This window comes from Macrosteles quadrilineatus, unplaced genomic scaffold (assembly GCF_028750875.1).
Source record: "Macrosteles quadrilineatus isolate MER2022 unplaced genomic scaffold, UCM_ALF_1.0 Scaffold_4__1_contigs__length_99947679, whole genome shotgun sequence".
Classification (NCBI taxonomy): Eukaryota; Metazoa; Arthropoda; class Insecta; order Hemiptera; family Cicadellidae; genus Macrosteles; species Macrosteles quadrilineatus.
In genome coordinates, this window is record NW_026542597.1 from 81,428,960 (window position 1) to 81,455,054 (window position 26,095).

A 26,095-nucleotide genomic window follows, 5' to 3' on the forward strand; every position below is an offset into this window, starting at 1 on the left:
CTGAGACATTTTCATCCTTATTGATCTGTAAACAATTTTAAAGTACCTTTACGTGTGTATGTACCGGTATTATATCTAGACTAGAGTGTGTTACTATTTTAATTATATTTCATCGACTTAGCAATATATTTATAAACTTATGCTCGTTATCCGGTGTTACAAGCAAAGAGAAAAGCTAACACAGTATACCGTATACCATAAACAAGACAAGAATATGCTGTCGAAATCTACGCAAAAGTAATCGAACATTACAGTAAATTGCATTGCATTTCAACGAGCGTCACATTTTGCAATAGAATTTTAAACCTAAAAGCTGTATCCAAAGTCAACATTATTACATCTCATACTTTCCAAACCGAGATACCATAGATTAAACAAACTCGGTGTTACTCCAGACCGCGGATTTATAACCAACTGCAATCAAAACATTTACTCTATGGCATACACAAAAACAAACCAAACGAACTCAAAACATATGAGTTAAACAACAATATTAAACCACATCAAAATCTGAAAATTTACAAATTCAACCTTAAAAATTCAACCTTCGTAATGCATTCGAACTACAACGAGATGAGACTTAATGGACAACTCTGCGACGGCGTCATCAAGACTTCAGACGGAGGAAGATTTTTAGTCCACAGAGTGGTGTTGGGCGCCTTCAGTCCATACTTCAGGGCCTACTTCACCAACAGTCTGGGCCAAGAGGGGCGGGAGATTGGAGAAATGACGATTGACGACGAACCAAAGGACATCGTCGCCGCCATTGTGGAGTGCGCCTACACCGGGACATGCGCGGTGAACGTACACAACGCGCAGGCGCTCATGGTGGCCGCCGACAGGTTCTCGTGCGAATCTCTAGTCAAACATTGCGCAGACTTCATCGGGAAACAAATCAGCTTTGATAACTTTGCCAGCATGCTCAGATTCGCCAGGAACTACTTGTTTCGGGATCTTGAGGTAAGGCAATTAGACGTAGGTTTTAAAATATCTTTGTTGAGTGACTGCAACGAAGACACTAAAAAGATTACGACGTTTTTGAGTGAAAATTTAAAAACGTACGTTTTCAGGAAAAGCACTTTGCAAATTCTTTTCCCCTTTTTTCAAAACTTTTATTATTATTTTTATTTCATTAACATTTGAAGTTTCATAAAATGTCCATGGTAACGCAATATCTTTGGTAGTTTCTTTTTAAAAGAGCATCTTTAGTGGAAAAACACAAAATCCCGTCACGACCATAACGGACGTTTAAATGAATATTAAAAATAGTTAATATTATTTTTATAGCTATGTTTTGCTATAAACTTATTTACTTTTATGACCATTATACAATAAATAGGTCACTGAGCTTTTGGTATATTTGGTCTTTCTAGAAAAAAATAAAAAAACTCAAAAAATTGAAAAAAGCCAATAAAATCTTTTTAAGTTTGTATAACTCCGAAAAAACTTACCTGAGACCCGAAAAATCGTTATGTTTGTATAGAGGTGTGCTTCTTTTGTGTATAAAACATTGAAATATGACGATATTTTAATTTTTGAAATTTTTATGATAGAAATCATAAACGTGATGGTCAGGGACAAGCGGTACGGTCGTGAATTGTCTGGAATAATCTAAATTGTTCTAAACAATCCTTCAATTATCCTATTAGTTATAATAAAAATATGTGTTTCAATTGAACTTAACTGTTCAATTTACAATTATATTAAAGTTATTGTCACTACTAAACACACTATAATCCATAAGGCTTGATTGGTCGTGAAAAAACCCGCGATGGTCGTGAAACTTTGGTCGTGAAATTACGTGTTATTTGGCTCTGTTCTGGCGGTAGCCCTGCACCTCATGTTCGAGGATACAAAGTGGACTGCTAGGTTAATCTAGCAATTGAAATATCTTATAAACAAAAATTAACACCATGTCTACTTTATCGAATGACTACGTACGGTCATGGACACACCAAAATTACAAAAAACACAATCTTTCCTTTATTAATCTTGTAATTCCTCCTTTCAACTCAAAACGACCGGCACTACAATCCTGACGTACACCCCGAACTAGTCTCTAAAACCAACTGACTCCATCGACGCCAGGCTTGCCACTGTCGTGCTCCAAAGTTGAAAAATTTTCCCAAATGGTCGTGACGCCAAATCGAGGGACAGACTTATTTTGTCATGGTAGTCAGTTTGTAATGACAATAAAATTACAATATGCTCCTTTTTTGTAAGTTTAATAACCATTGATGACATAAAAATATGGCTTTATATATTTCGGCATGAATAATTAGTCTAAAAACAGCGTGAAAGTTGGAAAATGTACCCTAGGGACACGTCATGGTCGTGAATTTCAAGACTTTAAAAATACGAAAAAAATACCTAGAACCTATTTAAAACCAAATAAATGTGTGTAACATGTTGCCCCCGTCCCAAAAAATATTAAAACACATAATAATTAACTACAAATCCAGTATCTACGAAGTAAAAGGCCAGGGACATGAAAACGTACGTTTTTAAATTTTCACTCTTTTATGTTAGAGTTACCTATTATTTTAAAAACTGTGTTTTTTTGTAAGAAGTTGGCATTTTCTTTTGACCGTGAATCTTCCCATCCAAATGGACATCAGACATGTGATGGAACTAGTAAAATATGGAGAAATGAAATCTGTAGAAATTGCTTTCATATTTTTTAGAAGGATTTTACTTAGCCTACCATCTTACTTTCATTATCATCGGGTTTCAAAGCATTTGTCAAAATGTATGTAACTTATACTTAATTCTAACTTTGGTATTGGCTTGGGAAAAGTAAAATATAAATAACCTATCACACTCTATGGAGGATTATGTGCTACTTGTTATCCTGAAAGTTTATGGGCTCTTTTAAATACAATCTTTGAATGAGTGCAGGAAATTATGGTATATATTCAATGGTTTACCACGTAACCTGAACACCCGATTAGAAATGTATACAAGGAGGGAATATTTATAAATACCACCGGCTCAGCAAACCTGCATCCTAATCAAAACGTGATTTTGAATGGATAATGGATGGTGATTTTAGCCTTAGTGAAAACTGATTTTAGTCAAAACTGAAAAGTAAAGGGGTCCCAGGTTTAGGTAAGGTAATAGCCTATGTTTATATGGAAAAGGTTCTATGTTTTTATCTTTGAATATCATGCATAGTGAATTATAAGAGCTAGAGCATGAATGTTATTTCCTTTCTTTTGCAGGTGAAGGTGTGGCAGTTCGGATGGGACCAGATGGAGGAGCTCATGAATTCTTCAGAGTTTCTCACCCTGACTGCTGACGAGCTCAGTGAGCTTCTCAGTGCAGACGAGCTCAACGTAAAACAGGAGGAGGTAAAGTTACAACACATTGTTTTGTCAACTGAAAACCATACGAGGTGAAGTTACAATACATTGTTTATTCAACCTAAAACTGAAATATGAGCCTGATGACATCTCATATCAAGTTTGAGGTTTGAAGAGATTCTTAACACACACACAACACTCCAAAACTTTTTTCAATCAAACTTATAAGGCACCAAAACAAATACCGGTATTTTCAATCAAAAATTTTAAAACTTTGCAAAATGATACCATTGACTATTGGATACCTAGACGTAATTGCTGGGTCACAACAGTTGCTATAGCTCATAATAAGTCATTCCATCAGTTTGACTTGGTAAAAACCATAATGTAATCGGCAGAAATTAGTAATTTAGATCAGCGCAATCTGGAGGTGGCTCACATCAATTAAGACAAATTTTATTAAAAACCTGGCTACAACTTTAACATGGGGATGGAATGTCTAGTTGTTGTATTAATAGTCAAAGATGATACTTTCTCTAGAAGACATTATCACTTCTTTTACTCTAGAACACATTATTACATTTCTGAAAAGATTTCATTGATCTTAGACTGATTTTAAAGACATTGGTTGGACATAGGCCTACTCTACAATAAAAATACAATTTTCATTTAACTCTTCATTTTAGTAGATTAATTTGTTCTCAGGTAGTTTTTGAAGCAATCGATCGCTGGATTCGGAACGACCCAGAGTCAAGACGTCATAGCCTTGCTCAACTCCTGAGATCCATCCGCTTTGCCCTTTTGTCTGGGGAATTCTACAATCAGCGAATCAAAAACTACCCTTACAACACCGAGGTAATGAGAAAGTACCATTGAAACTTTCACCATTTACTTATATTCCTTTTTTGTAGAAAGGTGAGAGTATCAATTAGTTGCGCTCAACTTTTACCACTGCTGAAAGTATCAGGAGATCCTGCAGAAACTTACACTTGAAATAGTCTATTTATGCATGTAACCAAAAAATACCACAGTAAACTTGCAGACCAAGTAATAATAGTTGATTTATTGAGGAAAAGGTTCTAAATAAAAGAAAATTGAAACGGTGGGTAGTATGAAGAGCCGGCCTAAGGCATGTGCGAAAGGTGCAGCATAGGGCTCCGCACCTCGTCTTGAATGAAAATTTTAAAAAAAATTTTAAATCCTTTAACTATACGTCAATTTTGTCAGTTATGAAAAAAGTAAAAGGGGGAAGTATCATAATATTATACATTGGGTTTTTATTAGTTAGTATTGTTGGATACCTACTACTTTTTTGGTAGGTGGCCCCACTCTGAATGTTTACACCACCCAAGGCCATCTCTGCCAGTATGATAATTGGTTCAGAGAGTCCAGTTTACCTACTAAGTTTTTCTGCTATGAGGGATGCAATAAACTTATTTTTATTATTCTATATGGATAACATAAGCTAAGACTTTTAGTATTTAATCACTGACAAATAGGCATAGAATAAAATGTTTTCACAAATAATTTCTTCAATGAAAATATTTTTGTTTTAATATCATTTTTCATAAAAACACCAAATTCACAGGAGAGTCTGGACCTGCTGCTGACGATTGACACTCTGTTCGACAGTGAAAACGACTCGTTTTACTTCTACTGCCATCACAGGCCGAGGATACCCAATGAGGTTGTCTTCACCATTGGCGGTTGGTCGGACGGATATCCTACAGATGCTATTGAGACATATGACAAAAGGTTGGTAATTTGTCTCAAGGAATGACTATTATGATTTCTACTATATCAACTAGGGCTACTAGTATTTTTACTATTTTTTTTTATTTCAGTTAGTAGAGCCCTACAAATTTGTCAACCAGTGGATAGTTAGTTAGTTTAGAAAAGCTGATGACCCTGGAATTTAATGCTAAAAATTTCTCTTTCAGGAAATAATATTCAGTGAAAGTGTTGTTTATTAAAGATAAATAATATTCCTCTCCTGCAAAAAGATGTATCTGTACTAAAAATATTCCTTACACCGTGTTGATTATAAAAGGAATCGTCAGCAATTTGTAATCAGGAAGACAATTTGTTGTATTAATTTTCAGGTGGTAAGTTAATTGTACTAACCTTAAGCTATTGCACAGCAGGGCAGAAAAATTTTCCATTGATTGTCCTTTCCCACTCAGATGGTCAAAGCTACTGGTGGTTATGGAAATACTTTCAAGCTCAAAAGGACACACCCTTTTGTCAAAAAACCTTGACCGTTTTACTACAAAATTATGTTTGTTTTGATGATTGTGGTGATACCTAGTAGCAAATGTTAGCACTAAAATTATTCTCAGCTGGTAGGAAGAAGCTTTCATGATGGCTGCTGAGCTGATCTCTAGAGAAAGCACATTTTAGCAGCAGAGACAGCAGTTGAAAAATTGAACAAATTAGGAAACAGGGTAAACTGAACGCTATATAATTCAGTCCAACATTTTTCAGATCAGACAGTTGGTACTTGTCGCACATGAAGGACCAGAAGATCAGGGCGTACCACGGTGTGGTCGTGTTGGACAAACTGATCTACATCATCGGGGGGTTCAACGGTTCCGAGTACTTCAGCACGATGCACTGCTACGACCCGGTCACATACAAGTGGACTGAGAAGGCATGCATGCACGATGTACGCTGTTACATAAGCGTGGCTACTCTTGGTAAGCTGTGGAATAGTTAAGTTATAAATTTATAATGTGTTTTATATATATATATTATATATATATTAGACAAATTAGGATGGGAACACAACTGGGTGTATTTGAACACAAATATAAGCGACGGTTTGAGCTAGCATCCCTAAGACACGTTTTGTAACCTTGAAACTGACAAATGACAGCTGTTTTTGCCATGATCAGCTATTGCCCAATGATCAAGGACAGGGTGTAGTTCATATACCCAGACTAATATGTGTTGGTAACAGGCAAAAGCCGTAGGTAAATATGAGTAGTATTGTGTGTAGTTTAAAAATAAATTGTTAATATCTCATATTTTTTCTGCACAAATAAATATTTGGTTTTAAGTAACTTGGGCATTCCTTTTAAACAAAAAAAGTAGTTGTGGTGAAAGATTAATCTAATCTTTTTTACCAAGTGCTATAAAAAAAGTTATACAATGCTACGACTTTCATCACTTTATGTTAATCTCATTATAGAAATTCAATTGATTTTGGGTTACAATTATAAAAAAAACAGTGTAGATATTTTTGTCCTGGGCTTACCATAGTCGCATGTACAGGTGGTGAGATCTACGCAATTGGAGGGTACAACGGCCGCACTAGGCTAAATACTGCGGAGAAATACAACCCTCTGATTAATCAGTGGACCATGATAGCACCCCTGAACAAGATCAGATCCGATGCCAGCGCCGCTTCTCTGTTCGGGAAGGTGAGGAGCATTCCTTCTGGTGACTTTTTGTCTACCAGGATTCAACATCACTTATGTTGTTTATGAATTAATTGAGTGTTGTCGATAACAAAGACGCAATCGTCATTTGACTCTGTTTATTGCATTTGTATTTCTAACTCCAGTGGCATAATTTGAAACTTTAAGTCAATCCTGTCAGTACCTGGCAAATTGGTGTCAAGACACTTTACATCACTGTATTAGCTATTCACAATGAGAAGGCATCTAAGAATATTTTAACCCGAATGTAAATGAAGGTGTTTGAAATCGGTAAGATGCATTGATAAACTTTATTACTGACTAAAACTGGGTTCTTTAGTCTGGACCACTTTCTTTTTTCATCAAGGACAGCTGATTTCAAACTCACGCCATTTTAAAATCCATTGTCTATTCTCGGGGATCGAACCAGCTAACCTTCTGATTACTACTCAGCTATATTCACATCCAGCTCCATAATACTCATGCAATCATAAAGTTAAACTTATAGCCTCTGAAACAAGTCACAGCTTGTTTATATTTTCTGTTTGATACGTATAGATAATATTGCTATTACTATACCACTTCAGTTTTCTAGTTTTACAAATCAACCGAGTTATTTTGAAAAGTGTTCTTTCTTTTTTTACTAACTTCTGATGGCTTTGACTTTCTCCGATCCATCAAAACCTCCATCTTGAAGTGTCCAAAATGAAGGAAGTATATTGTACTGTAAAGATTAAATCTCAAACGTAATGCAATTTCAAAATTTCAAATCTATCTTCTTAAACACATTTAAAGTTCTATATTGAATAAAGTAACTATGTTGCCAAGATTGCCTACTTTAGTTTCCTTGGTCCCAGATTTACGTGGCTGGAGGGTTTGACGGAGGCGAGGTGATGCGCTCAGCGGAAGTCTACACTCCGGAAAGCGACAGCTGGCTCTTCGTAGACTACATGACAGTGCCTCGGTCAGGTGTTAACCTCATCTCTCACGGAAGCTATATCTACGCTCTCGGGGGATACGATGGAGTTAACAGACTCTACTCATGTGTGTTCAGATACCATATCTAATCATTGTATCATTGATTTAAGTTTTATCTTTATTTTTATAATATTTTCCATTAGCAAAACCTTTGACTATTAATGGAAGTTTACATCGGACACCCCATTTCTTTAAAAAAAGTTTAAAGATTTTGCAGGCTACAGAATAAAGATAAACGTATCGTAATATATATTGAGCAGATGTAATTCTTCTGAACTCAATTCCCTCAAAAATGTTAATAATTGTTTTTCAATGATTAAAAAAAGGAATATATCAACTGCAGGTCTTCCTGTAAAACAATAAACTGAAGACATTGATTTTTTAGAGATACTGTATTATACTACTAAATGTAGGAACAATTTAGCATGTCCGTTAAATTAAATAAAAACAATTTTATTTGGTTTAACTGATAAAAAAACAAAACTAGTTATAAATACTGATCTAAAACGGTCTCCACTTTCCAAAAACGCCTTGAGGTAAGTGTTCATGAATCTCAATAATATTGACAATTATAATGAAGGTATAGATAAATTCTCAAGGTATAAGATAAAGTACATTTAAAAGCTTACGATTAAATAAAAATCAATAAATTTAATTTTACTGGACCTGACAGGTGAACGTTACAATCCGGTCTACAACAGATGGGACCAGATAGCAGACATGCAGAATCCGAGAAGTAACCTGTCCAGTGTCATAGTGGACAATTCAATTCTTGTCATCGGTGGCTTTGATGGTAATTATAATTAGAATTTTAAAATATACTTATGATTTTTGTTGATTTGATGGGAATTGTTTACACGAATAGTTTTAAAAGTGATTATTTTTTTTAGATGAGTTTCTAAAGCGCTGTAATTGTTCTAATTGGTTTGAAATTTGCTTACAAAAATTTTGTTATTTGGTCAATCGCCCTAAATATCCTTTAAAATTCTGAAAGGCAGTTTATGCACTGATAACTGTGAACACCCAAAACACCCTAAGCCAAAAAGGACGATGAGATGGTTGAGGATGGCGGCATTATAAGTACAAATAGATGAGATGGGGAAGAGCAGAAATCTTGGGGCAGAATCTCATTTCAGTTGAGCTATTCATCTATATCTATAAAAGAGGAACTATGTATGTATATATATATACATATATGTATATATATATATATGCATATATATATATATATGTGTGTGTGTGTGTATATACGTTATGGACTCCGAAACCTCGACAGATTGTAATGAAACTTTCAGGCATTATTAAGCATTTTTCAAGGATGGTTCGAGTGAAGTTTGGTGCAGATCCGTCAAAAGGGCTCTGCCCCAGAGGGTTTTAAGTGGGCCAATGTCAGAATTTTTGATCTACAATGTTTACAAATAAATATAATTTAAAAGCGAACGATTTCCAACCTGAAGGTGAGTGAGCGTAGCGAATGAACTTCAACCAGGACGTGATTGAGCCATGCGAATACTTATGAAGTTAAGCGGGGCAAAGCCCGCGGGTACAGCTAGTAGTTTATGGATGGTGATTGTCTTTTCCTAAAATGTAGACTGGAATCTTGAGAACAACACTTCACAAATACCAATGATATGAAAGAAATTAATTTTGTGAAAATTTTTTATAGGAAGGAAAATCCAACTGGGTGGGAAAGGTAATTAAGACATATAATGAGCAAGAATCTACTTAACAGAGATACATTGCCTCATATTCAGGAGTAGAGGTAAAAATGCCAACTATCTAAAGCAACAGCACTCCTGGATACAAGCAAACTATCGACCATAGTACCATAGTTGTTGTTGTTGGTAATGTTGTTGTGGCAATCAAAAATTGTACGTTTTACTCTCAATGTCTTTGCATGGATTTTTGTTGGGTTCTTCAAAATTAACTAACATATTAGGAGCAGAAATCTTGCAATTACCAAACAACAAATGAGACTCGTGACAAAAATGCTCATACCCAAATAATTCTAAAATAAAAAGGGTTAATAAATCGTTAGGCCAGGCGCAAACAGGCGATTTTGAGTCACGCAACAGTTGCCCGACTAAAATGTTCAACATTGTTTTAAATTGGAGTGCGCACACGAAGAAAACAGTCTGGTGACAGTCGCGCAACTGTTGCAACCGATGTTCCCGGACCCAATTTGCCAGCGACTGCTCTGCGACTGAATTGTTGCGGGACTATCGCTCCAGGTTTGGTATCCATTGAAACGAGTGTAGTTGCGCACACATGCAACTAAATAGTCGCTGTGTCGCTCAGTCTCACCCCAGTAGTTCAACTACTCGTGGCCAGAACTGTCACTAGTGTTTGCTCACTTGTTGTGTGTGTGAAGTTTTTAGAAAATTACAAGTATGAGTTTGCGTGATGAGGATGTCGATCAATTAATTGATGAAGTTGAGAAGAGGTTGATACGAAGTGTCTCACAAGTCTTCTTGAATATTTGAAAAACTTCTCTGGGTGTTCTCTTAAGTCATTGTACAAAATGGAACTGTCCTTTCACAAGTCGCTCACTATATATGGGATGAACCCAGTATCTTCTCTTTTTCTTTCGCGCGCGAAACTTCAGCAACAAAGCACATACTATGGCTGTATCATTGAAATCCATTCGGAACGCTGTAACGAATGTGTTTCCAACACGTCTCAAGACTAGATTCACGACTAAAAAGTTGCCTGTGTGCGCACTCCAGCTCAACTGTCGCTAGACTTCAGAGTCTCCGAGTGAGTCGCGCAACAGTCCCCCGATTAGTCGGGCAACTGTTGCGCGACTCAAAATCGCCTGTGTGCGCCTGGCCTTAATAAGCAAAACTTGTCCCAGCTCGTACCAAATAAGTTCTGTTCTAGGTACCTCCACAGTGGCTTGTACGGAGTTTTACAACCAGGAGGAAGACAAGTGGTTTGAAAGCGCGTCTATGAACATCAACAAATCGGCGCTAGCAGCGTGCGTGGTCCGAGGTCTGCCCAACGCAAAGAGCTACACATTCCTGGGTATCGGAGTCGACCCTGCAGTGGAGTCAGCCGGTGGTGAGTGGATTGTGTAAGCACCCACCATTGTTTCTGTTATATTTTCACATTCTAGTTAGAATTATAAGGAAGAAATACAAACGTATACAAAATTGGTTGCGTTTTAGCACAGATTCCAAATGAAGGATGTAGTTAAGTCCTGCAAACTTGCACCCAATGATACAACCTGGTTTTCTTTGCGAATCGGAAAAAGATTTGATTAAGATTATGTTAGATTACCTTAGACTAATCTTTGACACACCAGGTGTGTATTTTGAGACGAAGATGAGTGTTTGAATGATTTGATAGCTTTGTTACCAAGATCAGCTGTTTATTCAGCCAGGAGTCCAATGGCCACTTTGGTCGGTTTCGCAGAAGCCTACACTGGTGTTAATTAAGACTTTAATCTGATAACAAACTCGACCTAAGCTGCTGTATAAGAATTTTGTCTGACTCCTAGTGGGCACATCCCTTCAGAGGTAAAATAGTATATTTCGTACCTAGGGCCCAAAATGAGGTTTTGCCGGCTAGATTAGTTTTTAAGTTCGAGACAAAGTCGAGAACTTAAAACGATCGAGAGCTGCAAAACCATTTCCGTCCGTGGTACGAATGCTATTTTTCACCACACTATACCCTATTACCACTATTCACCACAATAATAATGCACACTGATAGCATTGACTTTATATCTCTACACTCTACACATTGACTTTATATCTGTGTAGAGATATAAAGTCAATGCTGATAGTCAACACAACCTTAACTTTAAGGTTATGTGAAGAAATAATTTGAGGAATCAGCAAAAAAAATTATAAATAGTTGCTAGGCAGCGGTGACAATAAAACAAACGTATTGCAAAGCTATGGATACTGATTATGTATTTAATATGCAATCATGTTTTAAGAAAGTAAGCGGGCAGCTGATTTTGCGCCCTAGGGATGTAAAAACCTGCTCGGTCTCCAAATAACGATGACAGCTGGCATGGCCAGCAAAACGTAACTTTCAGCCACCAATTAATGTATATAAACCGCTAAAAACATCATAGTGTGGTGAAAAAACATATATGGTATTACACCGTTCGGGGTTTTTCCAATCACACTGTATATATCCAAAAAGGTATACATTCATGAAATTGTAGGTACTTGTAGTATTCGTAAATTTATTTTGTTCTCTTCTTTAATAAACTTAATTTATACCTAACTCATTTATAAAAAATTATAAATGCACTAATCTCTAATTTTACCTCCAACATTTAACAGACAATGAATTGTAATAATCTGTGTTTTATTTGTTCCAGGATCAAAATGTGACTAAGGAGCTGCTTTTCCCAAAAAAAGACTAAAAATTCCTCCCAATATACATCATTGTTTGTGATATATTTAATTTAAATTCCATAGCAAATAAGTACTTCTGTAAGTGCTGTAGACAAAAACATCATTTTCCCCAAATGTTATAGTAGTTCAAAATTATTCTTATTAGTAGACATCAGTAGAAATTATGTATACTGTTAATATAATTAATATAAGAAATTTAAAATCTGTAAAAAATAGAATTTCTACACTTGTATACTAGTAATATTTTAATGAAATATATGGCAATTGTTTACCATTTTTGTTTTCCTTTTAACTAGATTTTCGTTTGAAATACAGTTGGAGTTATGTAGCCTACAAAAAATGTGAAATGTGTTGGGTTCAAAACATGATATTGATGGTTTTGTGTATGTTTATAATTTTTTTCAAGCAGAAAAGAACAGCTCATACAAATGTTTGACTAACCAAAGCCAAGCACAGCATTAACTCTCTATGATTTTGCAACTTTGAATCTTCATTATTCTGAAATTCAATATACTAACTGGGACACCTAGCGGTTTTCGTAATATCTACTAAAAGATCTTCAATTTGGTCCACAAATAGTAAATAAAATGAAAAGAGGATTAAATCTTTACCCTATCCCATTAATATAATTTTTATTGGAAATACAGGCGACTTTGAGAATGTAAAATGCATAACAGAATTATAAAAATTGTTTTTATTGTCTGTTATAAAAAATCTATATACAGCATATAAAACATTTTGTAGCTTACACAAATATTAATAACACTAAAAATAAACTATCTTAGTGATTTTCAACAATAAATAATAGACGTTTTCAACCTAACAGCAAACAAAAAAAGAGAAAAAGTACTCTTGCAAACCTAATTCATGCAAATATACAAAAAATCTGCGAGAAGCACTCACAGTGTGAAACTATTTACTGGAACTTGAAATAAATTGCAATACTAAAAAAAAATAGGTTTACAATATTCTCAAAGATAATCTTTAAAGGCAAGTTGTATCTACACTGTTGCGTTGTTAGTTAATTTATTGACCAACGCACTTCTACAATTTATCCACGCAGTCTCTATCACATCAATATTAATAATATACACAAGTAACATCGTTTATGATATCACATTTAATAACAATTTTATTTTTAAGATAAATCTTAAATGTTAGGCAAAACGTATTATTTTAAGAAATATTAAGGCCTCTATATTAAAGCTATTTCGATGGCTCTTATTGTTACCATAACAAATTAAAAAATATATCTAAACAAGGTTCCACAACTAGTTATAAACGTCCTTGAATCGGACAGCACCAACTAGTTTATAAAAACATTTATACAAAATTTAAAACTCTTATATAAAACCATTATTATAAATAAACATAAACAAGAGAATAAAATTATAGTGTTGAGCCTTATACTATGGACGGACTATTAACAGGTACCTGGTACATATACTAAATGCAAAATATTTCCTTTAATGAAAAATTATTACGGTTCTTTGGAAAAGAGTAAAAGAAGGATGGTGTTGACATCAACAGTTTTTGCGATGTAAATAAAGATAATTTGAATTTGAATATCCATCCTTACTGCGATAATAGCTGATTTTACATTCTCAATTTAATAATTTGTGTTGTACATAATTATGCCAAAAGGTTGAGAGCACATACATAAGCCTTAATTTTTATTATTTCTATGCAGCTGCTACTTTCTAACTTTTTTTCAGAGTCGGATGGCCTTGATACTATTTAACGATTACTACTATTGACTTCAATGGTCTAGTAGTAAAGCACGGGCTTCAGTCCACGAGGTCCTAGGTTCAAATCCTGCCAATCACCAATGGATTTTATCAATGTGATAATGCCGCAACCCCAAGGTATACCCTGAAGTAATGTGTAAAACAGTTCTGAGCTAGAACTATCGTCCTAGAATGTGAAGGTGGGACATCAAAAAAATGTAAAAAGTACAATTTATCGTTGACGTTTAGTTAGATATTAGATAGCATCATTTATTGATTGTCCAATGAGAAATTACATCTGGGTCCAAAATAAAATTTGCTCGGGATTGAACCTACAACCTTTAGATTTGAGGGCAAGCACTATTACCACTCAGCTTCGTTGACAAGTTGAGAGGACGTCATTTACACATTCGGTGATGGGTTTTAATATCCATCTGGCTTATTAGTCAGCTCGAAACCTTGGGTTGAGCTAGCTTAGTTAAAGTGGTTGATTATTCTTTACAACTTGGGTATTCTCAACCAGAAGCACTCAAAGCTAGTCTGCAGGCGATTTCTACCATATTCTGAGGCGAGGAGTCTTGGAAACAGATGTAAACTTCTCGGGGCTGAGGCATGAAAAACAACCGCCTGAAAACCAATCACCAAATTAGATACGGTAGAATAGGTTTTTGCCCTCATTAGAACACAAAAGACTTAAGTAAAAATGTTGTGCTTAGAGTTGGTTAGATAGTAAAGACATTATTTATTGTTTTGTAAGCCAAACCCGTGGTTGACAGAGGAGGGGAGTTGAAATCAATCAGCTGTTGAGAGATATAAAAATAAATAACTTTATCAATCCTAGTTGTTCTGCCCGTGCCTCGCCACGGGGAGAGAACGCAGACAAGATATGGCGGTTCTTCACTACCTTGTCCAATGCAAACTGCTGGATTATCAGGCGTGAATAAGACAAAAACCATTCAAAGTGTTTATGAAACGAATTTCCATAGTCACATGATAATCAGATGGGAAGTTAGTTGTACATAAGGACTTTTAGGAGACAGACAAACATTACATATTAAATATTACAAACGACAAAATTACAGCGATGTTGAAAAATTATGCTTACCCTACAATCCAATAAGTGAGTGGTTTTGACTTCTTCCCAGAGTCAGTTTTGGCGGGAGGACACTCAAACAGCATTGCATGTTCTTTGTTAGCAATCAATGTTTTATTGATCAAGCACTCTGATACTTCTTGAACTTTCAGCTTCTGTAAAAAAAAAGGATTTTGTTGATGAACCAATAATCATTCTATAAATCAACAAAACTTGAAAGGAGGTTCTGAGTTACATTAAAATAATATAAGTCATTGAGGTTTAGAGGGAAATGTGTTATTAGGTTGGTTTGATGGAAATATTTTGTTATAGAGGTTAATTTAACATTTGTTTTGTCGTTTTCAAGGGGTTTAAAAAATGTACTTATGAAAGCTGGGCCGTGTAAACAAGGTTCTACTGTAGTAAATATATTGATATTTTATACTGTAGTTCATCAACCTCTTCAAATTTAAGATGACTAACCAGAAATTTCATTCATGAAACTAATTGATTAAACCAAATGAGATTCACTAGCGATTTTTCGGCAAAGCAATAAACTAACCCCAATTGTTAATTTTCCAAAAAGTTACGATATTCACCTTAAACCGCACAGTATTCTGTAGCAGCTCGTGTATAAGGGGAGCCAGGGTGCGGAAGTTGTGAAGAATGTGCCTCAGTTGTCCCGACGCTGTGAGCGTAGGGTTGCTGAGAATCACCCCCTCAGCGCAGTCCAGGTGTACGTAGCAGAACAATGGGTTCTGATCTCCAGCGGTCAATCTGTACAGCACAGAAAGGGAGAATTATAATGAAAGCAGTGGTAACAAAAACTGAGTTTGAACCATTACTTTAAAAAATGTTAATTGAGTCTAGACTCGCACAAAAATAAAGTACGGTAAACCCTCGCTAATCCGGCATGTTCAACACACAATTTAACAATCATTTAAGCCTCTGGATTGCTTATATATTAATTGATATTATAAGGCCTTACCTTAGCAATCCTGTTTTTTAAACCTCAATATAATTAAACAAATAGCATCTAACAACGGCTATAACCCCAACATCATAAGCAAACTCATATGGCGGCATAAGAATAAACATAACAAAAAAGACCTCCCCAACCCTCAAAACCAATTTGTTCTGATGACATATCATGGCCGAGTCAACAATTCAATCCATAATATTTTAAGGAACAAAGGGTATCGAATTGCTTACAAATCGAAGAATACCCTAGCCCAAATCCTCAACAAACCAAAACATAGAAATAAAACAAATCATGACGCATCAGGGGTATATAAACTCAAATGTGCCACATGCCCAAAATACTACATTGGTCAAACGGGCCGAAGTTTCAATGTCCGTTATAAGGAACACCTTCCCAAAAACTCCCACAAAAACCAATCTACATATGCCGAACATCTTATAGACAATAACCATTCATATTCTACAATAGACCAAGACCTCAAAATTTTACATAAAGGATCAAAAAGTAATATGTTGGATATAATTGAACAATTTCACATGTACAGCAACACCAAGTCCAACCCATCTGAAATCCTCAATGACCAACGCAATTTTTCAGCAAACATAATTTTTGACACATTGCTGAAAATAAATAATCAATCATACACCTGTCCACTTCGATCCAATTAAGACCAGAATCTTTTCAATCCGTAGTCAACATAACCTACAACAAGTACAATCCTGTTGATTTTGACAGTTGCCAGCAACAGGTTCTCTAACCAAAGTGAGGTTATCTGACATTATAAAAACCATGGTTTTTAACCCTAATTGTTTTACTCTTTTCGCATTGACTATGACTTGTATTGTCTTAAATGTTGTGAAACTTTCTACGAAACCCAACGGGTGGATTCTATTTTAGAAAATTTGGTCTACTAGATCCCGACTGATGATGGACCTTAATTAATTTCGGATCAAAAAACAGGATTGCTAAGGTAAGGCCTTATAATATCACACAATTTAAATTGAAAATAATTATGCATGTTGAATGAATGGAGATGACAGATTTGTTTCTGTCTAAACAAATTGCTGGTTCTTTGGACAGGGCCATTTATTCAAAGCCCAATAAAATCAAGGACACCTGGGTCCATTTTCAAACAATCAAAGGCTTTTTCCACAGGATTTAACCTTAAACCTTCTGTTTTCTAGGAGAGAACAGGTAGCACCATTCAACTACCTATACTCCCCTCCCCTTTAAACTCTATGTGGACATTGTCATTTGCCAAACGCACCCCAAAGACTTATTCAGTGCTAAAAAACACCCTTCGAGCAATGCTAGATTAATGAATATGCCAGATATTAAGAAAACACAGTTTCTATAGCCTACTGTCTTCAAAATTCACATGCAAATTGGAGGTGTTTAACTAAACAGAGGAGAAAATCAGCTAATAAGGTATTTCAAAAACTGTACGAATTCCTCTAATATAAATTTAAGAGAGTTGAAAGCTTAAGAACAGTTTTGGATTAAAGTTTTGATATAAGAACATGAAAAGTAATTACTACCCTCACAAAATCAGTAGTAGTTTGATGAGGGAAGGACAAACATGATAACATTTGGAAGTCCATCCCTCGGTTTTTTTTTTTTTTATTCTTGAAAACAATCTTGCATGATGGTTTTCCAAACTATACCTCACTTTTCTAATCCAAATAGTATCAAGGATAATATTGATTTACCTCATGGGTAAGGAATATTCAACATCAGACAGTAGATTCCTTCCAATTTCCGAGAGATCGAATAATCTACTCCCAGCTCCACTCTGGAAAAAATTGTTCAGTCAAAAGAATTACGAGATGTTAATTAAGAAAATAATGATTGATAGAGCAACATGCCCTTGTTTATATACTTATAGCGATCCCCAAAATATCGACAAAATTATCTATAAACTTATAAAAGTACAAAAACACATTTAAAATAAAATAGTGATTGAACGTATTTTAAGAAGATCTATTTTGGAATTTGTTTCGCATAGCAGTTATTTGAAGGTTTAAATTCAAGCGATTTTTTTTACTAGGAATTGTTTTTTACATTACTTTGGCTAGTCAGGCTATTATAACTTTATAAAATCCATTGGTGATTGGCGAGGTTTGAACCCGGGACATCAAGGAACAAAGTACCGTCTAACACTAGACCAGCTCGCTCTCATTGAAGTCAATATTAGTAAACACTCAGCTTTATAATGAGTGTGGACTCTAGAGGAATGGTCTTAAAACTTTTTCAAAATAATTTCTAGGCAAACTTCATAAAAATACACTTAATTTCAATCAACAAGTACAAACAAACTCGTAAGTGTTTACGTTTAGTGACGTCCATTCATCAAGGTCGTCGGAGAAATCTGAGTCGGAGAGGATGGAATCGGTGGCTCGTTCTCTCTCGGCCCTTCGTCCAAGTATTGGAGCAGCTTCGTCACTTACGACACTTGACGCGGCCTGACTTGTCGAGTCTTCTGATGTCTCGTACATGTCACGACCTACGCAATATGGATGAATTCGTAACAAAGAAGAAAAAAAAATAAGAAAAGCCTGCATATTGCTTTGGATCAAACAAGCAAACTAAGCAATCTTTAAAATGTTATAAATCATGAATAAAGTATTTCCAATTCTGAACCTTCATATTTGAAGGCGAGCTCTATATCCACTCATCCACTCCTAGAAGACAATGATCACTGAATTAAATCATAGATCACTGGATCAACTGAATAAAGCCTTTTTTTTTTGTAAAAATTGCTTTAGGCCCTGGTTTTAAAGGATTTTGTGGTGGATCAGTTTTAACAGAAGGCTGAAGAAAGTATGCAGAAGGCAGGAATGTTTTACCTTACTGAAGAAAGTAGATGAAAATTTGCAAATAAACACATAGAATTTTCACCTACTTTCGTCAGTAAGTAATCCTTAAAAATCATCTAAATTTAGTTTTGCTAGATACTCAATTTGCATCAACAACAAAAATACACAATGAAAATGTTGGGCTTTAAGTACAACTAGTGTCCCTGTTGCAATTGCTAAGTATTACAGGCGTTATTTTAAAACGAATAACAGTCATAATTTCTGATGACTTTAAATGATTTGACTCAAAGATTATGGAAATACTCAAGATGTACATAACAGATCGATATAATCAACATTTCTTGTAAATATCTTATCATTTTTCAAAAGCTGATATTTTTTTAGGGTTTTCTACAAAAAGCCTTACTCATAGCTGCATTAAATTGTCCATAATACTTACTTACTTACTCTTACTCTCATGGCCATGCATATCTAAGAAGATATTTGGCCACACCAAAAAAGCCTCTCCATCTTGCTCTATCCTCTGCATCCTCCTCAGTTGCTCCTAGTTGCTCTATGTCTTTCTTTACTTGGCTCCACCATTTTTGTTTTGGCCTTCCTCTCGGTCGTCTTCCAAAACTAATTCAAACTTATTTTGCTCCTCTCTTCGTAAAACATGTCCAGCCCATCTAACTCTTCTACACTTAAATTCACACACCACATCTGGATCTCTGTAGAGTTCTCTCATGTCTCTTCCTCCATTCACCACCTTCATAAATTGGTCCATAGATTTTTCTTAAAATCTTATTTTCGAATGTGATTAACTTCTTTTCTTCTTTTTTATTTGGTTTCCATGTTTCAGCTCCGTATAATAATACTGGGCTTATTATTGTCTTATAAATTCTAACTTTGGTGTTTTTTGACAGTAACTTGGAGGACATCAGTCTGTTGCAAGTGTAGAAACATCTGTTTGCCAGATTTAGTCTATTTTGAATTTCTATTAAATTGTCCATAATAACGATTATAAATTAAAAAAAAAACATTATTTCTATTTATTCTCCTTGGTGGTGTTCTATGCCTTTCCAGTGTTTCCATAGTTTGCAAATCGGCTCTTTCAATGATTACTAAGAAATGCAGCACAGTGTTAATCCAGTTTTCTTTTTAGTATATCAATTTATCCAGGCTCTCTCGCTTTTTTCCAATAATATTTACGCCAACACAAATTCAAATAGTAAAAATTTCATTTCAACCAAGTCAGTATATGTTTGTAGCCAACTGTTAAGGCCCGGTTTCCCCAACTCATTTAAACTTAGTTTTAAGTTAAACGGCGATTTAAACTTAGTTTAACTTTGATTTGTGTTTCCCCAAATTTAAACTAGGTATTAATCTAAGTTCAAACTAAACCACCTCTCGACTCGGTTTAACTACTGGGGATAAAATAAACTGAGTTCAAATTAGTAAATTACAACAGTAAAATAACCTCAAATCAAAACAAAAAGTAGGTGGTAAAACAATAATAATTGAAGCAACTACAAATTAATTTGGACGAAAATAGGCTTGGCTTAGGGATAGCTTTAAGTTAAGTTTTATTTGTATTTTAATTTATTGTTTTTATTAAGCTCTTTTTTTAGTATATTTGATTTTATTTCAAGTAAGGCTACTATTAATTAATTGCAGTAACTTATTTACCCCCTCAAACGGAAGAGTTAATAGACATTTCCGAAGAAGTAGAAGATGAAGATTATGATACTTTAGTACCTAGAACAAGAGGGCCTACTAAAATAAGGGACAGAATTGACCATTTCAATAAATGGAATGAATCTGAATTTGACAACAACTTATATAATAAAATGATAACATAACCTTAAAAACAGTGATATGTTATTCTATAGCTGCATTCACACTTTGCTCGTCTGCTCTACCGAGTTGTAGCGTAGCGTAGCGAGCGTTGTAAGAAACACTAGCCCAAAGCCCACCGAAGATTCTTTACAAATACACATTCAGGATTGCCAACCGCTCGAATTGCCGTTTATCTTAAACGAAGCCAGTAAAATGTCGGAGAAACCGAACACACATTTTAAACGGAGTTTAAAAATAAACTAGTTTATTATAAACGTAGTTTACACCATTTTGGGGAAACCGGGCCTAAATTAGCAAACTTATTGACTGTTTACAATGAACATATGTTCTTCTTCTCACTTTTAATTTCTGACAACAGCTGGAGTTTCATAACAATGTTTGTTTCCCATGTTAATCTTATGGAGAAATACGAAACTTTAAAGGGCCTCACTCTCTAATTATTTCCCTAAAAAAAAAGTTTCCTGCACAACTTCACGTTAGGCTCTTTCCAATGACACCAAAAACATGTCAATCGGTTCAGTAGTTTCGGAGGAGTAATTGTCACAAAAAATCTGCTTGCGTATTAAGTAAGATTTTGTCATCCTGTTGCTAATATTTTGAAGATCTCATTTGCGCATGGAAGAAAATAGTTTGTTGTCCCTGAATGAATGAATAGTTTAGATTAGATAAAGTGTTATTTTTATGACTTCTTACCTGTACTAAGGCTATCATCTGGACTAATTCTGTGCTTCAGGATGGAAGTCACTTCTTGTGGTTTTTTAGAGGTGCTTGGACCTTAAACATAAAACCTCTAGATAACACAGTTATTGTATAAAACATGTACATTAGAAATTAAGATATTATTGCCAAATAAATGGTAATTTAATAAAATAGGTAATATTGTTTAAGTTTAAAGTTTGCAGTGTTACTCGGAACAGTAATACAGAAATCTGATATACTGTGAAAAATTTTTTTTTAAATACAGTAGAATGGTAACACAACCGATTGTCAAATCTAGGTCTTCGGGTGATGATTGCATTGTTGAAAGAGTGAAACTAGAGGCCAACGTTTTGGATAGAAGATGTATAGCTGCTATGCATATCGAACGTCGGCCTCTAGTCTCTCTTTCAACGACACGGTCATCACCCGAATACCTAAATTTGACAATCTGCCATAACCGTTGTAGCGTATCATCTAGAATAACACAACCGGTTTAAGCTTACTTGGTGTAGATTTTGGTGAGAACTCTGCAGTAGTATTTGTTGAATTTTCACCAGAAGTGTTGAGTGAGGGTTTGGTTTGTGAATCCGGACACATGGTTGGAAGCCGGCAGTGATTTTGGATCCTAAACCAGAATAAAATATTAACAAGACAAATAAAAACAGGAAATGTGCTCCAGAAGACTGAAATTAGTCAGTAAAAAGCAATCAAAACACAAATCATGTTTTTAAAACACTGTCATCCTTCAAATTAACTGTAAATGGCATGACATTTTGTGAGCGTTGTAGTAAATTAATTAACTTTGTATCTAACCAACAAATGGTTTAAGCGCAAGGCTGAGAGTAATACTAAAAAAAAACTTTTCAGCAAAAAAAATTACGTTTGCTCTCCAACGGGTTTTTTTAGAAAACTTAAAGAACTTCCTCTGAGCAATCCACTGCTTGGAAAAAAATTTAGCTCAAACATCAATGACAAATGGGTAAAGTTTTAAACGTCAAACAATTTCAACTTGAGTCAAGATGAACCAGCAAAAGTCTTTCCACAGAAGGATTATGGATTCTAACTCACAATAAGATTAATTGTAGACGAACAATTTTATTTATTAACATACCATTTGTCAGCCAGGGATAAAACTTGGATCTCTCGAACATGATGTAAAGTTGCCTGAGCCTGTTTAACATATACCGGCTCTGGCCCGGGATTTCCTTCAATCCTGAAAGATAAGAGCAGAAAATATATTTACTATTCTTGATGAAAAATGTATATAAACTAAAATAACATTAATTAGCATTTTGCCTCGAATCTTAAATGTAGGGAAGAAATAATCTGGACTGAAAAACAGCAATTAAAGAAGAAACTGTATCGGAAGTGATGGATAATTTTGGGAAAAAATTTCTGGAGTGCATCTTTAAGGAGGTACATCTTCTAAAATAGTTTTTCGTGTTTTATTGTTTATTTTTTGAAATGAGATACTTAGAAGCATGCAGTATCATAAGGTAATAAAAGTAATTTTAAAAATTATTGGCGTTAATTTATTTTCAAACTTTTGTGACATCTAGTACTTACTTTACCGTGCAGCCTCCAGATTCCAACAGTAAGGCCAACAGACAGTCTTCCTACAAACCAAAAAATATTTATAATTTTTAAAACTCTTTTTTCTTGTAAAATCTTAACTTTAACCATTCCAGTTCCAGATACAGTGATATCAGTCATCAAATTAACTTCTATAGAATTGGTGTAGTAAATACTTGCATTTATGGGATGAAATGTGTTGCTAAATTACAACCGGTTTCAACTCAAATAGGAGTCATCGTCCGGCTAGTACAAATGTCTTCTTGCTTCATTCGAAGGTCGTCAATTCATAATAAATAAATACATACAACACGCACACGTACACAAAATTGAACATTTAGGGTTAAAAACGAAGGGTAATACTTATAGAAGAGTTATAGACATATCTCCCACCCGATCACTTTGTGTTCCGTGCCATTGCAGTATTACCCCTTGTTTTTAACCCAAAATTTCGAATGAAGCGAGAACACATCTGTACAGGCCCAGTGATGACTCCTATGTGTGTCGGAACCGGTTGCAATTTAGCAACACATTTGATCTCATAAATGAAGATATTTACACCAATTCTTTAGTATTTAAATGCAATCAGAAGGCTAAAATTCAATATAATCAAATTACCACACTATTTCATACAGCTTTATCCATGGGAGTATACCTTAACATAAAAAGCCACAGCCAAAGTATCTGGCGTGTGCTGCAACCTGTAATCAAGTTTATAACTACAACACTTGGGCTTTGGGCTATATTTTTAATTTGGTATATTGTTTTGCCTGATTTTAAAAATCAGTAGAAATCGGTGGAAACAGGATGGGTAGATTATATGTGAACTGCACCTTGGAATCAAAAAAATTACTACTTATACTCAACCTAATTATGTGCGAGTTCACAAAAATCCTGTTTTAAAGAATTCAAACTTAAGTGTTCAAAAGTTCAAATAATGAATGATTATTACAAGAATGGGCATGGTGAAATCAATAATTAATCCATTAGGTGCAAATGAATGAATTCTTGTCTATCTAATTTTCTTTTTGTTTGAGACAAGATAACAATCATTCTCTCTACATACCTGACCAACCACCAGCAGGAACCAGCGACCCTGTGGTAGGAAGTATGTGAGGGTGACAGCCGGCTGCCCTCTGTTACATGAAGCCGGGAAAACTTCTCTCCACATAACAAGGTTTCGAACACTTTCCGATCGCGAAAGTAACAAAAGTCCGTTGTGACGACACCAAGCATTCACATCCACTAGGTCTTCTCTGTTGAAATGAGAGGCTAGAAGATATCCCTGCAAATTCAAACTGTTTAGATAATATTAACGATTCACATTTTTTGTTTAGAGTAATCATATAAGTCGATGTAACTAACCTTATAAAACAGACAGGAGCCGATGATCGAGTATAGCCTCTGGCAGTCGTCTTCATCATTCTGGAAAAATAGAATCATTACATGTATACTACAAGAACAAACACATGTAGCAATGTATAGTTAAAAATCCATGTAGGCCTAGTGATGGACTGTTTCAATTCTTCAAAATCTATTAACAAAAAACTATTATCAGAAACATTTGTCCTACTGTTGCAAAATAAAATTTATCCAACCCAAAATTTACTTACCAATCTATTTATGGTCATACAGAAAACCTTCATGAATCCTCCTAACTAATTCAGGTTCCTAGTCATCAGCATTAATGAAATATGGAAGAAAATTAAAAATCTTAAATGATGAAGTGCTTTCTAGGATAGCTTGTACTTCATCATTACTAAGTGATGGGTGGAACTAGCTTAAATCTAACATGATTGCTTCAAATAGTCACCCACTAAGAATAATGTCTGTGAGCACATTTTTAACTTAGCTGAATTAAATTATTAAACACTGCTGTGAAATTGCTGTCAGGATTAGGGATAGCTGATTTTATTTGGTCTGAATTTATGATGGTTTAGTTCCCTACAGTAACTTATAAGTTATAACTATTTGTAATTTAACAGTTGTGTAATGCTAAGTTTTCCCATGGTTAAAATTAAAGGTATCACATCCCTTTTTCTTTCAAAACAATCATATTGATTTATTTTTTAAGTTCAAACCATACTTACATATCCTCCAAAATCATTGGACTCAAGTTCACTTAGGGCATCATCAATTTGAACCTGTGGACAAAATTAAACTTCAATTAATGTTACAAATAAAATGTTAATAGTACAAGTGAATAAGTATTTAATTGTCCCAAAAAAATTAGGGTACAACTTAAATCTATTGAATTTGTTGATTTTCAACATCAAAAATATCTGTTGATGCATAGCACTACAAGTAAGCAAATATGTTGTTTTATACTGAATTTTAAAGGCTATTATTTTAACCGAGTAATTAAATACTCAAACCAAATAAAAATGTTAAATACCACTGCACTCACCCATTTCTAAAAACAAAAACATTTGGATTAAGTTTTAGCTAATAATCCTCTATAGCTTTTCTCAACCCAAATACACAAGCAGCAAAAAATACATACCTGAGCGTCTCTTGGCAAGGCTATGAAATGAGCCGCTGGCAAGAAATCGAGAAACCTTTGAATATTTATCAAGGAAGAGCTGAGAAACTGGGCTTGCAACAGGGAGAAAACTCTGTCTAGGGCTGCATGGTGTTCTTTGAGAGAAAAACATCTGTAAACATAGAGCAAGAACAATCTATGTAAGTTAACATGTGTAAAGTTAAACATTAAGTTTAAATAATACAATACGACTCACATTCAATGTTTCACTGGCCAAATAGTTTTATGGACAGATTTTATTCTTCCGCCAGACTACTTGTCCCGTCATTCGAAGATGTACGAGTAACGCTTAAATTTTATCAACTGTTTTATCTCTTATATTTGATTTATGTTCTACATAATGTATGCTTTAGGCTGACAAAGTATCAAAGGCCATGTGTTTCACTTAGAGAGAGGTTCAATGCTCTCCTATGTTCCTATGTTTTAGATTTCCCACAACACAACTCCTAAAATTAAGTGAACTTATAAAACATTTAAATAAATCCATACATTAATGTAAATTTCCCAAGCAAGTAGGCATCATAAGTGACTTAGCATGTTTCACAAATTAAACGTACTTCAAAAGTAAACCTACCTCGATAAAGATTGATAGGTAAACTTTAAACATCGGACAATGTCGGTGTTCAGCAAAATAGCTTCCTTTAATGAGCACCTGTTGAGAACAAACATTCAATATAGCTTTTGATGACAGAATTTGCATCTTAAGCCAAATAACCTACAACTAAAGTATTTACAGAAATTCTAGAAACATTCACTGGTAAAGAAATATAAAAT

General features: G+C 34.7%; 2 protein-coding genes across 4 annotated transcripts in view; one reads left to right on the forward strand and one right to left on the reverse strand.

The window, feature by feature from the left end:
• The first annotated feature begins 491 nt into the window (after positions 1 to 491).
• LOC128992360 (kelch-like protein 10) lies at positions 492 to 12,336 on the forward strand. Of its 2 annotated transcripts, none has more exons than XM_054415903.1 (10): positions 492 to 960; positions 3,222 to 3,350; positions 4,008 to 4,157; positions 4,891 to 5,057; positions 5,787 to 5,998; positions 6,576 to 6,724; positions 7,579 to 7,765; positions 8,373 to 8,492; positions 10,580 to 10,772; positions 12,036 to 12,336. In XM_054415903.1, the coding sequence occupies exons 1-10, from the start codon at positions 553 to 555 to the stop codon at positions 12,046 to 12,048; spliced, it is 1,728 nt and encodes a 575-aa protein (XP_054271878.1). In that variant the 5' UTR covers positions 492 to 552; the 3' UTR covers positions 12,049 to 12,336. The 2 variants fall into 2 exon arrangements, with proteins under 2 accessions (XP_054271878.1, XP_054271879.1); XM_054415904.1 differs by having other exon boundaries at positions 10,580 to 10,759.
• Positions 12,337 to 13,040: 704 nt separating this feature from the next.
• The window catches only part of LOC128993249 (protein inturned-like), a 32,191-nt gene continuing 19,136 nt past the window's right edge, over positions 13,041 to 26,095 (reverse strand). Inside the window, exons 9-22 of one of the 2 annotated variants that reach the window (XM_054417032.1) lie at positions 25,896 to 25,973; positions 25,283 to 25,433; positions 24,870 to 24,923; positions 24,145 to 24,204; positions 23,846 to 24,064; positions 22,774 to 22,823; positions 22,319 to 22,420; positions 21,711 to 21,832; positions 21,202 to 21,282; positions 18,184 to 18,356; positions 17,563 to 17,645; positions 15,471 to 15,648; positions 14,905 to 15,044; positions 13,041 to 14,426 (exon numbers count right to left, since the gene is read on the reverse strand). In XM_054417032.1, coding sequence (XP_054273007.1) covers positions 14,315 to 14,426; positions 14,905 to 15,044; positions 15,471 to 15,648; positions 17,563 to 17,645; positions 18,184 to 18,356; positions 21,202 to 21,282; positions 21,711 to 21,832; positions 22,319 to 22,420; positions 22,774 to 22,823; positions 23,846 to 24,064; positions 24,145 to 24,204; positions 24,870 to 24,923; positions 25,283 to 25,433; positions 25,896 to 25,973 — 1,603 coding nt within the window. In that variant the 3' untranslated portion in view covers positions 13,041 to 14,314. Of the gene's footprint in view, positions 14,427 to 14,904; positions 15,048 to 15,470; positions 15,649 to 17,562; positions 17,646 to 18,183; positions 18,357 to 21,201; positions 21,283 to 21,710; positions 21,833 to 22,318; positions 22,421 to 22,773; positions 22,824 to 23,845; positions 24,065 to 24,144; positions 24,205 to 24,869; positions 24,924 to 25,282; positions 25,434 to 25,895; positions 25,974 to 26,095 lie in introns of both variants that reach the window. The other variant, XM_054417031.1, reaches the window with a different exon arrangement.